Raw genomic sequence first — 15467 nt, forward strand, 5'->3', positions numbered from 1 at the left:
TGTCTTCTGAATCTTAATATTTAAGTCATTTTTAACTATAAATCTCTACTTTACACTTTTACTATTTTTGGCTATTTGCATTCTTCATGCATATCGCCACCTACTGGGCAGGGAGGAGAATTTATAGTATAAAATAAAATATTGATCTGTTTCTCACCCACACCTATCATATTGCTTCTGGAGACATGGATATAAGGAATCTTGTCATATGGATTACTTTTATGCTTATTGTATGTGCATTTTTTGAGTTTCAAAGTTTTGGACCCTGTTGACTTACATTGTATGGACAAACAGAGCTGAGATATTCTTCTAAAAATCTATGGGGTTTTTTCAGCAAAAGAAAGAAAGTCACACATACAGTATCTGGGATGGCATGAGGGTGAGTAAATAATGAGAGAATTACAAATTTTGGATGAACTATCCCTTTAACAGGCCTAAACAATCCATTGATAAAATTGGCATTCATTTGCTAAGTCATTATAACGTTTAACACATAGTTAAAAACTAATTTAGAGCTAAAAAGTAATTAATGCAATAGTTGTCAAAAGTACATGTCGCTTGTACATGTTCATTTGGCACACCTAGAGCCTCATTTCTGTATACGTGACTAATTGACATATTCTTAATTAGAGCTTTTAACCTATCATTTTAATCATATGTTTATTTAATGTTTATTGCTATAAAATTAAAGAATACCATTTTAAATTGTCCCAGACTTTCATTACAGGGTTGCATAAATTCAAACCTAATACAAAATAGATGTAAATATAAAAGCTTACTAAGATGGACAAACACAATTTTCTAAAGGTTAAGCACTATTTATGGTGTCAATGATCTCTTACATTATAAAAGTGCAAAATTTGAGTTAAGAGTACAAATAATAAGAAATCCATCAGTGAGTGTGAAGTTATTTATTCAAGTAATTTTCACTTCATATATAAAAAGTGTTGCAGTAATATGAGCGTCTGAATATAAATATCTACTTTGAATACACAACTAAAGCATCGCTCTAGCACACTATAGCATGTTTTAGGTAAAAACCTCAGTGTGGGTCGCCTAGCCAACACCTGAAGGCTTAATTTGTTCTTTTTTTTTATCAGTTTGAGAGAATGGTGGTTAAAGATTTGGACAATGTGCAATCCTCACAATGTGTGGTATTTCTGCAAACTTTCCACTAGCACCACGACTATTTAATCCTATTTTCTATACAAGGAATCCAGCACAATATGACTCTGGACTCTTATAAAAACATTGTTTTTCTTTTTTTCACAATTGCTCAGTAATTAACATAGCAAAAAAAAAAAAAGCAAAACATGAATAATGCAATTCACTGTAGGTCTAAACTTATTCCTCAGCATTTTATATTGTGTGCCACAGTCAGCACTAGAATGCCCTGCTGATTATTGGCTCTGAGAGAGAAGTGACCATGATCGTCATCCATTCTTCTGTTCACGTTGTTGCAGGTACTTTATCACCAAACTGATGATCTTTAGCTAATCTTTGGGATTCTTTAGATTTTTAATACCTGTAATATAGCAAGGACATAGATATATCAGCTTTAACTAGATGTACTGTATTCAAATTAATCATTCAAAGTATTAACGGTGCACTCAGTAAAAGTTTAACTCTTACAGAAACAAATAGTAGCCTACTTTTGAAAAATATGTTTTAAATCACATGAAATTATGTACCCTGGTAAAACATGTATCTGGGCCATCCCATCTTGTTGAGATCACATGACCAGCCATAAACTACTCATTGCATCTCAGTTACCCCCTTGTTTACAGAATACATTTAATGCATTTTTTCAATGGCAACAGTAACCCAAAACTATTGCTTTTGTGTGATGTTGCATTAACACCAATAGATATCCGTATAAGTCCAAGAAGCTTGACATATCTGCAAATACAGTATACTGTAAACAAAACAATTACTGTGTGCAACTGTTATTAACGGAGAAAGTCATACTCACTGTGAAATGTGACATCCTGACACATAAGCGTAGTTTCCGGTGTAACGCACATCACAGCGCACTATATTGTTACTGTAATCAGACTCTGGTACCTGGTAACTAGGATTTACACTAACCTAAATCAGAAATAGAAAAAAGTCTGGAATTATGTAGGCTATGGAACAAGCCACTTCAAATATCTGAACCAAATATCTTAATTTGATTTAGCCATGAACCTTGAGGACGTAGTTCCCGGGTTTCACATCAGTAATATCTATCCATTGGCAGTCAATGTCGGCATTGTAGGTGTCGTAACATCCTGGACTCAGACCCTGGAACAACAACCACAATACAGAATTACAGTACATGCATTACAAGGAGTAGAAGACAGTTTAAGTCTAAATTGGGTTTAAGTCTTATAGTATGCTTACAAAATAGTACCACAATATTACCATGCTTATTGGACATGTATTATGGTAATACAATGATGTTTTTTTTATGTATCTTGGAGTACAAAGTAAATACCACAGTATATGAATATTTGCATATTAGAGAATCATGTTGTTAACATGGCAACATTCAAATGCCAAAATATTGAAATGTGAATCGAGTCACAGAAGCAAACTCTTTAAAAAAAAATATGCAAAGGATTTCTGCCTATGTAGAGTGTTCCAGATCAGTCATTTATGAGATTCCATTTAAGTCAGCATGCTGCCTTAGTAGGCAGCTACCTATGTAGGCAGTAGATAGCAAAGCAGCACACTTAAGTTTAGGAATAGAGCCACAGAAACACACAAACATGTATAAAAGCAAAAAATTATTTATTTAAAAGGATAGTTCACCCAAAAAAGTAAATTCTCACATAATTTACTTATCCTCATGCCTTCCCAGGTGTATGATAATCTTCGGTAAAGCACATAAAGACAACTTAAAAATAATCCATTCGACTCCAGTGGTTTAATCCTCATCTTCAAAAGCGATATGATATGTGTGGGTGAGAAACAGAGCAATATTTAAGTCCTTTTTTTTTAACCATAAACCTCCACTTCCACTTTCTTCTTTTTTTTTTGGAAATTCTAATCTTCGTGCATATCGCCACCTACTGGTCGGGCTGGACAAAGGTGGAGATTTATAAAAAAAATGACTTAAATATTGATCTGTTTCTCACCCACACCAATCATATCACTTCTGAAGACATGGATTTAACCACTGAATTATTATGGATTACTTTGTCCTGCCTTTATATGACTTTTGGAGCTTCAAAGTTCTGGTCACCATTCACTTGCATTGTAAGGACCTACAGAGCTGAGATATTCTTAAAACAATTGTAGTTTGTCTTCCGCAGAAGAAAGAGAGACATTTTTGGATGAACTATCCCTTTAATAATATAGTAATTTTTTTTCCAATGCTGTATGCATTTAATGTCTGTGGACACGGCTCATCTATTCAGAATTTTTATTAAGTACTATCCATTGTATACAAATACTGAAATAAGGCAATGTTCACAATAATACACTTTCGGTTGGAACACATTCATTTTGCTTTGTTTACGTCTCTCATCCACACTGGAAAGCCATTTTTCCTCCACAGAAAATTACTTTTGAAAACGCTGTCTAGAAGAGCATATTTTAGGAAACAGAAAGTAGAAAACTTACATTAAAAGATTAATATACTAACCTAAATCCTACTAGTGTGGATGTGGCCTGTATAAAACCCAGACACTTCTTAAACCGTAACATCTAACCTGAGTGTGGGAGGTGCATGCAAATCGTCGGTAGTAACCATAGTCACAGGACGTGTCCTCCAGACAAAAGCTAGCCTTGTGTCCTTCAGCAACTCTCCTCTGAGAACTGGCATCCAGCAGGTCATAGTGACTGAACTCGTCCATGCTGTGGTAATGTCTAGGGACATGAATCAGGAAAACATCATGAATCAATTTCAACTAGATTATCTAAAATGTTGGCCACCTCTGGGAATTGCATTGCCAAATGGGCTAGTTAATCAGATTTAGAATGCCTGCCATTCATTTTCAACAGTTTAAACTGATTAATGAATTTACTTAAAATCTGGACGTATATCAGCTCGTCAGGCAGACAAGAGTGCAGAGTGTGTCTGAGCATGACTGATGCACAGCAGAGCTTTTCCAAATGAACTCCATGGCCAATATGTGTGCAGGAATTTACATCACACAAACCTCTGCTTATTTCACATTAAATAGTTTGATTGATGCCAGTGAAATGTTTTAACAAAGTGGTAAAACTGCATAATAGCCAAAAAGTACTTATGTCCTACTGCACGGTTCAGTAGCCACAGCTTAAAGCACATTTTTCCAGTGTTGTTTTTAGTTTCAAGCTTAAGAAAATGTTGAACAGATGTCGCCAGCGCTTAGGCCTCACGCACCATTTAATTCACAATTTCAGTTGCTTAACTACAGACCTAAAGTCATTGTATGCACTGGAGCTTGTCCAAATGTACACCATAGTTGGTGGTGAGACATGGCTTACTTCAGAACAAAAGTATGCTGTGAGCTGTTACTGAGTCGACCAGAGTATCAGAAGTCAGAGAGGGCCTCTTTTAAGTGTTTTCATTTAGACAAGAACACAGACCTTTTTCCTTCTAAAAACAGCACCTCCAGCTCAAGATTTAGATATCACACAATACCGACAGCAGAAATCATAAAGCCACTAGTTGTGCAAACTTGTTTTACCTAAAGAATTCACCTCAAGCTCATTGCATCACATCTGTTTCATAAGAGTTCTTAAAGGAATAGTTCACCCAGAAATGAATAGTATGTCATCATACTCATGTCATCCCACAAAAGCTTCCAGTGCACAAACAATACACCAACAAGACAGAGAAAATACAAAAATGTAATAAAAATAAAAAAGGGAATAGATATTAAAAGTATATATAGAAATACATAATCAGAAAAAAAATATATACGTATATATACGTATGTACAAATCTGTTATATACAGATAATGAAATTGAATTTAATGGCAGAAGAGGTAGGATATGTTTGGATAAATATGAATAGACTAAGCAGTGTATTGCACATTATTATAACTCAATGGGGCAGTTTTAATTGTTCATGAGGTGGACAGCCTGAGGGAATCTGATCTGGTACTCTGCTCTGTAGCGCAGACCAGACGGCAACAGTTAAAAAAGGTAGTAGGCTGGGTGAGTGGGGTCCAGAGAGATTTTTCCAGCCATTTTCCTCACTCTGGAAGTGTACAGTTCTTAAAGAGTGGGCAGGGACAACCAATATACCGCTCAGTGGTCCAAACTGTCCTTTGTACTCTTCTGATGTCCGATTTCATTACTGAACCAAACCAGACAGTTATTGAAGTGCAAAGGACAGCCTCAATGACTGCTGAGTAGAAGTGTATCAGCAGTGCCTATGACAGGTGGCAGGCTAGTGAAGGAAGTACAACCTCTGCTGGGCCTTTTTCACAATTAGTCAATATGGGTCTCCCACTTCAGGTCCTATGAGATGGTAGAGCCCAGGAACCAGAATGAAGCCACTGCTGCCACAGTTTTGTTCAGAATGGTGAGCGGGGTCAACATTGAGGTGTTCTTCCTAACGTCCACTATCATCTCCACTGTTTTGATCGTGTTCAGCTGCAGGTTGTTTTGACTGCACCAGACAGCCAGCTGTTCAACCTCCCTTCTGTATGCAGACTCATTGTCATCCTGGATGAGGCCGATGACAGTAGTGTCATCTGCAAACTTCAGGAGCTTGACAGAGGGGTCCTTGGCAGTGCAGTCATTTGTGTACAGGGAGAAGAGTAGAGGGGAGAGCACACATCCCTGGGGGGCACCAGTGATGATCGTTAAGGTGCTGGAAGTGAATTTCCCTTTTCTAACTAGCTGCTGCCTATCTGCCAGAAAGCTGGTGCAGGATATGATGCAATCCCATGTAGACTGCATCAGCCACATACATGTTTGCTCGATAAGCAAATTGAAGGGGATCCAGAAAGGGTCCAGTGATGTCCTTCAGGTGGGCCAACACCAGTCTCTCAAATGACTTCATGACCACAGATGTCAGAGCGATGGGTCTGTAGTCATTAAGTCCTGTTATTTTGGGGTTCTTTGGGACAGGGATGATGGTGAAGCATTTGAAGGAGCAGGGAACTTCACACTGCTCCAGTGATCTGTTGAAGATCTGTGTGAAGATGGGGGGCCAGCTGGTCAGCATAATATTTTAGAAAAGTGGATGAAACACCATCTGGGCCCTGTGCTTTCCTTGTCTTTTGTTTCCGGAAAACCCTGCACACATCCTCTTCACAAATCTTAATTGTAGGTTGAGTAGCAGGAGGGCTGAGGAGGGTGGTTGCAGGAGGTGTTGATGTTTTTGTGAAGTGCTGGTCAGAGTGAGTGTGGGGTGTGAGACTGGGCTTTTCAAATCTACAGTAAAACATATTCAGGTTGTCAGCCAGTTGTTGATTCCCTACAGAGTTGGGGGATGGGTCTTGTAGTTGGTAATGTCTTTCAGGATTCTCCACACTGATGCAGAGTCGTTACTCAGAGTATCTTCTGTAAGTGTCCTCTTTGGCCTGATGAAGCTGCCTGAGCTTTGCTGTAAACAATGGTTTGTCATTGTTGAACTTAATGTCTTTCAGGATTTTACACACTGATGCAGCAACCTGAGGATACAGCAACACCTGCTGCTCTCTCTAACAACTTCTCCTTCTCCCACACCCCTCGACATACTGGTAGGGGTGGGGGAACAGGTTTGCTCATTCATAATAACTGGACTTTTTCACCACATGCTTCACTATGTAACAATACATCTTTTGAATTCCATGCCATTACTACAATGCAACCCACAAAAATACATGTTGTTGTCATCTATCGCCCCCCAGGTCAGCTGACAAGCTTTCTTGAGGAATTGGATGTCCTGCTGTCCTCCTTGCCAGAGGATGGCAGGCCACTTGTGGTTCTTGGTGATTTCAACATACACCAGGACAAACCCCAGGCCATTGAACTGAATACTCTTCTGGCCTCATTTGACTTGGAAAGACTACACACCACAGCAACTCACAGGTCGGGCAACCAGCTGGACCTCATTTTTACACGTAACTGTACCACCTCTAATATTCTTGTTACACCTTTACATGTTTCTGATCACTACTTTGTTCAATTCAACATGATTCTCCCATCCATTGTAAAACCGACCCCACCTTTGGTTTCCTTTCGCCGTAACCTCCGTTCCCTCTCACCCTCTCGCCTTTCCACTGATGTCTCTGCCTCTCTTCCCACAATAAATGTATTTTCCATGCTTGATGTGAACACTGCCACAGACACACTTAGCTCTACTTTAACAACCTGTCTAGACAACATCTGTACTCTCTCCTCTAGACCAGCACGGACTACACCACCCAGCCCCTGGCTGTCTGACATCCTTCGTGAACATCGGACTGTTCTCAGGGCAGCTGAGAGGAGATGGCGGAAATCTAAAGATCCAGCTGATCTAGGTAAATATCAGCTTCTGCTCGCAACTTTTTCAAATAACGTTAAAACTGCAAAAACTTCATATTACCAGACCAAAATCAACAGCACCACAGACACTCGTAGCTTGTTTAGAACATTTAACACACTTCTCTGCCCTCCCCTCCACCACCTGACACATCACTGACAGCAGATATATTCAGCCACATTTTTTACTGATAAGGTTACAGCCATCAGCAATACATTCACAGCACCACACCCTGTCAAACACCTGGCTCCTGTATGCAACCCTTCTTTCACTATGTTCTCTCCTTTAACTGACACTGAGGTCTCTAAACTCCTCCTCTCCAACCACCCCACAACCTGTTCCCTTGACCCCATTCCATCACACCTTCTCCAGGCCATCTCTCCGTCCATCCTACCGGCACTTACACACATAATTAACACATCCCTTCTTGCAGGCACTTTTCCCACTACATTTAAGCAGGCTCGAGTAACCCCACTGCTGAAAAAACCTGCACTTAACCCCACACAGATAGAACACTACAGACCAGTCTCTCTCATCCCATTCATGGCAAAAACACTTGAAAGGGCAGTTTTCAATCAGATCTCCGCCTATCACTCACAGAACAAGCTGCTGGATGACAATCAGTCGGGCTTCAAAAGTGGACACTCCACTGAGACTGCCCTGCTGTCTGTCATCGAGTCGCTGAGACTGGCAGAGCTGAATCGAGATCATCCGTTCTGATTTTGCTGGACCTTTCTGCTGCCTTTGACACAGTCAACCATCAGATCCTACTCTCCACCCTCTCTAAACTGGGTATCACTGGAACTGTGCTTGACTGGTTCAACTCTTATCTCTCAGAAAGGTCCTTTGAGGTAGCATGGAGAGGGAAGTATCCAAGCCACACCAGTTACTTACTGGGGTACCTCAGGGATCAGTGCTTGGGCCACTTCTCTTCTCCATATACACAACATCACTGGGACCCATCATCCAGTCACATGGTTTCTCTTACCACTGCTACGCTGATGACACGCAACTCTACTTGTCTTTCAAGCCCAACGACACCACAGTGACCGTTCGAATCGCTGCCTGTCTGGCAGACATCTCGGCCTGGATGAAGGAACACCACCTTCAACTCAACCCTGCCAAGACAGAACTCCTTGTCTTTCCAGCCAACCCTGCTGTTGAACACAACATCACCGTGCAGCTGGGTCCAACTACAGTTTCAGCCTTCCACAACGGTCAGAAATCTAGGGGTAACCATTGATGATGAGCTAAATTTCACAGACCACATTTCAAAAACTGCAAGATCTTGTAGATTTACACTCTACAATATCAGGAAGATAAGACCCTTCCTCTCTGTACATGCCACACAACTGCTCGTTCAGTCCCTTGTCATAACTAGACTGGACTACTGTAATGCTCTCATTGCAGGCCTTCCTGCATGTGCTATTAGACCTCTCCAAATGATCCAGAATGCAGCAGCACGTCTGGTCTTTAATGAACCTAAGAGAGCACATGTTACACCACTCTTTGTCTCTCTCCACTGGCTGCCGGTTCATGCACGTATTAAATTCAAGGCCCTGATGCTGGCATATAAAACAGTCACTGGGTCTGCTCCAGCATACCTAAAAACATTTATGCAGAGCTACGTTCCCACCAGAAGCCTGCGGTCGGCTAAGGAACGTCGCCTTGTCGTACCAAAACAAAGAGGCACCAAAACACTTTCCCGGACTTTCAGTTTCATCATACCACGGTGGTGGAATGACCTTCCCAACTCAATCCGGAAGCTAACTCACTCTCTATCTTCAAAAAGCGGCTAAAAACACATCTTTTCCAAAAGCACTTAACCGGTCAATAATAATAAAAAAAATAAAAAAAAAAATAAAAAAAAATATATATATATATATATATATATATATATATTTACATTTCTTGTTGCACTTAAATCTGTTTTGTATACTATTATGATGATAGTGAAACTTTGTAATATGGCACTTTTTGTACCACTGTCTCCCTAAGATGATTCGCTGATGTTCTTCCTCTTTTGTAAGTCGCTTTGGATAAAAGCGTCTGCCAAATGAATAAATGTAAATGTAAATGTAATGCAGAGTCGTTAATCAGAGTATCTTCTTTTAGCCACTCTAATCTCTTTTGTCCGTGTGTTTCTGGACTGGTTTTACAAGATTTGATCCCACTTCTGTAAGTGTCCTCTTTACTGTAAACCATGGTTTGTCATTGTTGAATGCTAAATAAGTCCTAGTAGGAATGTCCTCACATAAACTGATATATGTCATAGTATCTGTGAGTTCATCCAGATTGGTGTCTGCTGCTTCAAAAACACTCCAGTCAGTGCAGCCAAAGCAGGCTTGTAGTTCTAGCTCTGCTTCATTGGTCCAACTCTTTACAGTCCTTACTACAGGCTTAGCTGATTTAAGTTTCTGCCTGTATGTCAGAAGAAGTTGACCAGTGAACAGAGAGTCCCAAAGCTGCTCTAGGGACAGAGCGATATGCATCCTTAAATGTTGCGTAGCAGTGATCCGGTATATATCTGTCTCTGGTGGGGTATGTAATGTCCTGTCTGTATTTTGGCAGTTCATGGGTGAGATTGGCTCTGTTAAAAACAGTGAGAATAAAGGGGGCCTGGGTAGCTCAGCATGTAAAGATGCTAACTACCACACCTGGAGTCAAGTTCGAATCCAGGGTGTCCTGAGTGAATCAAAATGGCAAGAATAATAATAAGTGAGTCTGGGTATTGCTCTTCTGTGTCCGTGATCTGATCAGCCAGCTGTTGCAGCGCTGTGCTCACACATGCTTGTGGAGGAATATAAACACTCACCAGAATAATGTCATAATTTCATAATGTTCTAAAAGATGAACCAAAGCAACCAGTACTGAGGTGAATCTCAACAATACAAACTTTGATTTGAAGCATATTCTTATTTGAAAATCGGACAAAAAGAGAAACGTACAAGACTATGTATTTAACGTCTTTCATGAGGGAATGAACTACAATCCCATGAAGCATTGCTAATGCTGTAATCAAATAAAAAATTATGGAAACATTTAAAACTATAGATTTAAGGTTGTTGATAAATATAGAATGTATATGTTTTAGTATATTGCAAAATATTGAGATATATACAAACATTTAAGCAATTTGACAGTGGGAGTGGGCGGTCCCTGCAGAGTACTTTCGCTGTGGTTTGTTTGCTCTGATTCATGGTTTTCCTCTCAAGATCATAGGTAATGTATTTCTAAGGAATATTCTTTATTTCAAGTTAATCTCAATCAGCAGCATTTGTGGTATAATGTGGTTTACCATAAAAATGTATTTCATCTTGTCCCTCTGTTTCTTTAAAAATCAAAAAAGCAAAAATCAAGGTTATAGTGAGGGACTTACAATGGAAGTGAATGGGGCTAATCCATAAACGTTAAAATACACATAGTTTCTAAAGTATAACCACAAGTTGTAAAATAAATATGTTTGTGAACATGATTTTTATCTGTAAAGTTATAACCAAATTCACAACTTTGTTGCCATGATGACCCTAAACCCTAAATGACTGTAAATATTTAAATTATTTAAACAACTTTACAGCTCAAATAATTAAATGGTTTTAACATAAAAATGAATGTAATGCTTTTATAAAATTATAAGCTTCAAATTTCTTCCTTTAAACCCTTAAAAAAATCGCCCCATTCACTTCCACTGTAAGTGCCTCACTGTAACAAGTAAAAATACATTTTTGTGGTAATTAACATTATGCCACAAATGCTGTACATTGAACTTAACATTTATTGAACCCGGAATATTCCTTTAAACACAACTTTTTTTAAATGAAGTAGAAATAATGTACAGTAGACTGATCGCTTTAACAGGAGCTTATACCATCGATTAATAACCTGGTAGCACATGGTAGGTCTGTCTTCAAAGTTTTATAAGGGAAAATATGAATAGAATTTTTACTTCCAAAACCAGTCTGTTGCACTTTATGGTATTTAACGTCAGTATGGAATTTTTGTAGTCCATATGATTTCTGCATGAGTCATATGGACTACTTTTATGATGCTTTTTTGTCATTTTGAAATGGAAAAAAGTCACCTAACTTTTCTTACAAAATTACCCTTTTGTGTTCCACGGAGGACAGAAAGTCTTGCAGGATTGAGTAAATGATGACAAAATTCTTCATTTTAGGTTGAACTATTCCATTAATAGTAGGCTACTTGAATGGGTTTAAAATGATTTACTAAAGAAGCAAGTGAAAAAATTCAGACTGATTGGACCTTTCAGAATTGGACTTACTGATGGCAGCTGTGCCATTCCCAGCTGTAGCGTGGTCTGCTGGGAAGGAAGTCGGAAGTGCCTTGGTTTTTGACTCGTTGTGGGAACCTCAGCAACATACGCGTGTCATAGTCTCTTACACTGGACCTGTATGCAGAGCTGCTCAACAAAAACAGCCCAGTGGTTACAGAATATCAGACATTCTTTGAGATTCTCATATTGTCCTAACAGCCTTCAGAATGTGTTTCTTGGCCCCATGATCACATTTCAAGCTTGCATGGAACAACTAAGGTTGCACACTGCCAAAAAAACGTACTCCCCTCGGACGAGACTATTTTTTGTGTGCCCTGGTAATGTGTTTTGCAGTCTAGTGTGTGAAGATTTTTCCATGTAAACAGCTTTATGTGAAATGTGTTTAAGGAGTGCTCTCACTTTGCACAGTGGCAGGACTTTCATTTGATTTGTTCCCCTCTCACAGTGCTGGTTTGAGTTATAGGATGTTTCTACCACATAAGTTTTAAATAGGTTCTCATGACTCATCTGTTATACTCTGAGGAATGCAAGTGTGCTAACTCTCATTCTCTGGCTGCAACCACCCACCAGAAACCTTGATTACATTATTCTGTTTCATATCAGTAATAATATTAATACCTTGCCAAGCAGTTTTCCTCAGCGGCGCATCTGAGATTGTACATTGGAACTCTTTGCACGTAGGTGGATGCTTGGATGTAGTATGGGTCTCCCACGAGATCTGGCAAACCTAAGAAACATTTATTAAAAATACAAGAAAATGCACAGAACTATTACTGGTTAAATCAGCCTAAGGTGACTTGCTTATCTTAAATGGTTTAAACTGGTTTAGCTGGTCTCCCAACCTGGCCAAGTTGGCATAGCTCATCTTCCAGGTGGTCTCCAAGCCCAAAGCCCAAAACCTCTCGAAAACCATCAAACCAGAACAGCCTAACCAGTGGAATCCAGTTTGATGACCACCACACTGGTAGGTTTCTCTCTCTCTCTCTGCATGAATGTCATTATTTCTTTACTTAAACTTAACAGTTTTTTTATTTAAATAGATTTTTTTTTGGCCATTCCTGGACACCAAGCCTGTTAAGCTGGTCTAGTTTGCTGTTTGTTGAGAGGTTTTGGGCTCTTGTCAGCAGGTCAGCCCGAGAGACCAGCTGGCCAACAAACAAAACCAGCTAAATAGCAGTTTGACCAGGCTGAGAGACAAGCCCCAAACCACCTAATGCTTATTGTAAGCTTTTATCTCTGCTAAAACTAACAGCTTGAATTAAAGTTACTATGCAATGAATGTATGAGATGGATCAACAATTAATTCTCCACAGATAAAATGCATGCTGAAAAATAAAATATTGTAAAAAGTAGTTTGTTGCTCTTAAATGGACACCAAACAGTTTAGGCCAGTCTTGTGGTTTTCAAGGGAATTGTGCCATTGTCAGGCTGGGAGACCATCTAAACCATATAAGACCAGCAAAGCACCATAAGCTTTGTCTTTCATAACTAACAGTTTTAATGCAGTTAAACAATTATAGTGCAGTTGGGTCAACAAAAATTGCAAACATTTCCCCTCTGGTCATTTAGTCTGGTCTAGTTTGCTGGTTTAAATGCGTTTTGGGGACTAGTCAGCTGGTCAGGCACAGAACCCGACTAATTAACCTATTGGCCGACTAACTAAACCAGCTAAACATCAGCATGACAAGACAGGGGGATAGCTAAACCAACTTAGACCACCATAGGCTGGTTTTACTTATAATTTAATGTTATAATTTAACTTAAATTATAACATACAAGACCACAAATAACAGTCCTTACCATACTGGAAGTACCCAGTGCCATATCCCGGGCGCTGTCTGGGTCGAGGTCTCTCGTACGTGTCATAATAATTATAAGACGGGTTATCCGGATCTGTAGACTTGTAAGGGTTGTAAGGGTCATCTCCAACCATCACATCACCGTCCCGCCGGCCATTGTCGGTGTCATTGACCGAAATTCCCAGCTGGTTCGTGTGATTCTTGCGCTCCGGTGACGCGCTAGCGCGCGCTCCATCTCCACCTGGTGTCCAGCGCAAGCTGCCACCGCGCACACCGATACCTGACCGCGCGCGCTCGGACCCACGGCTCTGGGAGGGTCGTAAAGAGGAAGATGAGCCATCGGTTCTCGGAGCCGCATCATCATTGCGAACAATAGCTATCGGTCTGGCTTGCGTCTGCTCTTTGTTTCCGTCACGTTTTAACGGTGGCTGATATTCCGAGCCTTGACTTAATATACTAAAGAATTTGCCATTGTGCTGCCATTGTATGGTCTGTCTAAGAGCTGCCGCTCCAGTGTTGGCTTGGCGCTGAGAATGGCCAGTTTGTACAATGCAACTGAATAAACATACATGCGCACACGCGTAGATTAAGCAGTCAATTAAACTCGCGCTCATTTTCATATGTTAAATTTGGCTCCTCCGATTGTTCTGCTCGCAGACGTTCCAGTAACTATAAATTGGTAAAACAAAGGACTGGCCTGAGTTGTGCTCTTTCATAAAGTTTGTTTAAAGATAAATAAATTAAATTAAAATAAAGTGAGACTTACATGACGCAAGAATTACACAACCTCCTATTGCTCTGCACTTGGACTTACTGATGTGCAAAGTGTGCGAGGGAGGAGGAGTTGATTTTTTTAAAGTTTCTGATTTCGTTGTTATACAAGCTACGGTAACGGAATAGCTCTGGTCTTATGGAGCTGTAAAACGTGAGCTGCTTGATCTTCAAAATTATGTTTTGAAACCAAAATCAAAAGAAACAAATAAGAACTTAAAGTTTGCACGTATAGAAAAGACTATGTGTAGGACCATTAAGATTTTTCACATTATTTTCAAGATAGTTATGCAAGCTCCCCCCCACACACACACACATTTTTTACATTGTGCCATTAATTTCATGTCACATTTTACCCTCCATTTCTCATTACCACAATGCAAAAAAGATGCTGTTCTTTTTACATTGTGACATGATTTTCCAGACAGTTATGAATATCGTTATTTTCATGACAGTTACGCACATTTTACCCTCTGATTCTAATTACCGCAATGCCAAAAAATCTTAAAATTTGTTTACATTGTATTTAACATGACAGTTACTCGAATTTTAGACTGGGCCCTGGGCTTTAAGGGTTACTCACATTTTACCCTTCAATTCTCATTACCACAATGCAAAAAAGATGGTGATTCTTTTACATTGTGACATCATTTTTATGACAGTTACGCAAATTTAACCCTCAAATTCTCACTACCACAATGCAAAACAAGATAGTTACAGTGATATTCTCATAACCACAATGTGTAAAATATTTAAACATTATAGTAGTACTCATTTTCACTGATTTTAATTTCAAAAGCAGCATTATATTTTTTTTTTACTGTAATTGGCTACAGTAAAAATTACTTAAGTGCTATGGTCAGGGCACTGGTGTTGGTGAAACTGCTTTGTGTTGAACATGCTCATCTCGGTGTCAACAATTCTGTTTCCCGCTGACAGCATTAGTGTTTAGACGTGCTCCTCCCGTGAACATTGATAGGGGAACATGGGGTGGCGGACACCACAAGCTGGGCCCCTGGGCTTCAGCCCGAGCGTTAATGCACCCCTGGTTACAGTAATGAGAACAATCGTTGAAAACAATGGAAATAATACCTTTTCATCGTCCCCTTTTGGGTGGGCTCCCCTTCCACCCTGGGAACCAGTGCAGATGTACATTAGTTATACCACTGGGCA

At 39.7% G+C, this 15467-nt stretch overlaps 1 protein-coding gene across 1 annotated transcript; it reads right to left on the bottom strand.

Annotated features, from left to right (window-relative positions):
* Window positions 1–896: 896 nt before the first annotated feature.
* On the bottom strand, window positions 897–14348 carry LOC127636306 (protein-lysine 6-oxidase-like). The gene is made up of 7 exons (XM_052116765.1): window positions 13525–14348; window positions 12343–12451; window positions 11713–11850; window positions 3696–3852; window positions 2188–2283; window positions 1973–2088; window positions 897–1525 (listed from the first exon to the last, which is right to left on the bottom strand). Exons 1-7 carry the CDS (start codon window positions 14141–14143, stop codon window positions 1519–1521), a joined length of 1242 nt encoding a protein of 413 aa, XP_051972725.1. The 5' UTR covers window positions 14144–14348; the 3' UTR covers window positions 897–1518.
* Window positions 14349–15467: the final 1119 nt, after the last annotated feature.

This window comes from Xyrauchen texanus, chromosome 44 (assembly GCF_025860055.1).
Source record: "Xyrauchen texanus isolate HMW12.3.18 chromosome 44, RBS_HiC_50CHRs, whole genome shotgun sequence".
In the NCBI taxonomy this organism is placed as follows: domain Eukaryota; kingdom Metazoa; phylum Chordata; class Actinopteri; order Cypriniformes; family Catostomidae; genus Xyrauchen; species Xyrauchen texanus.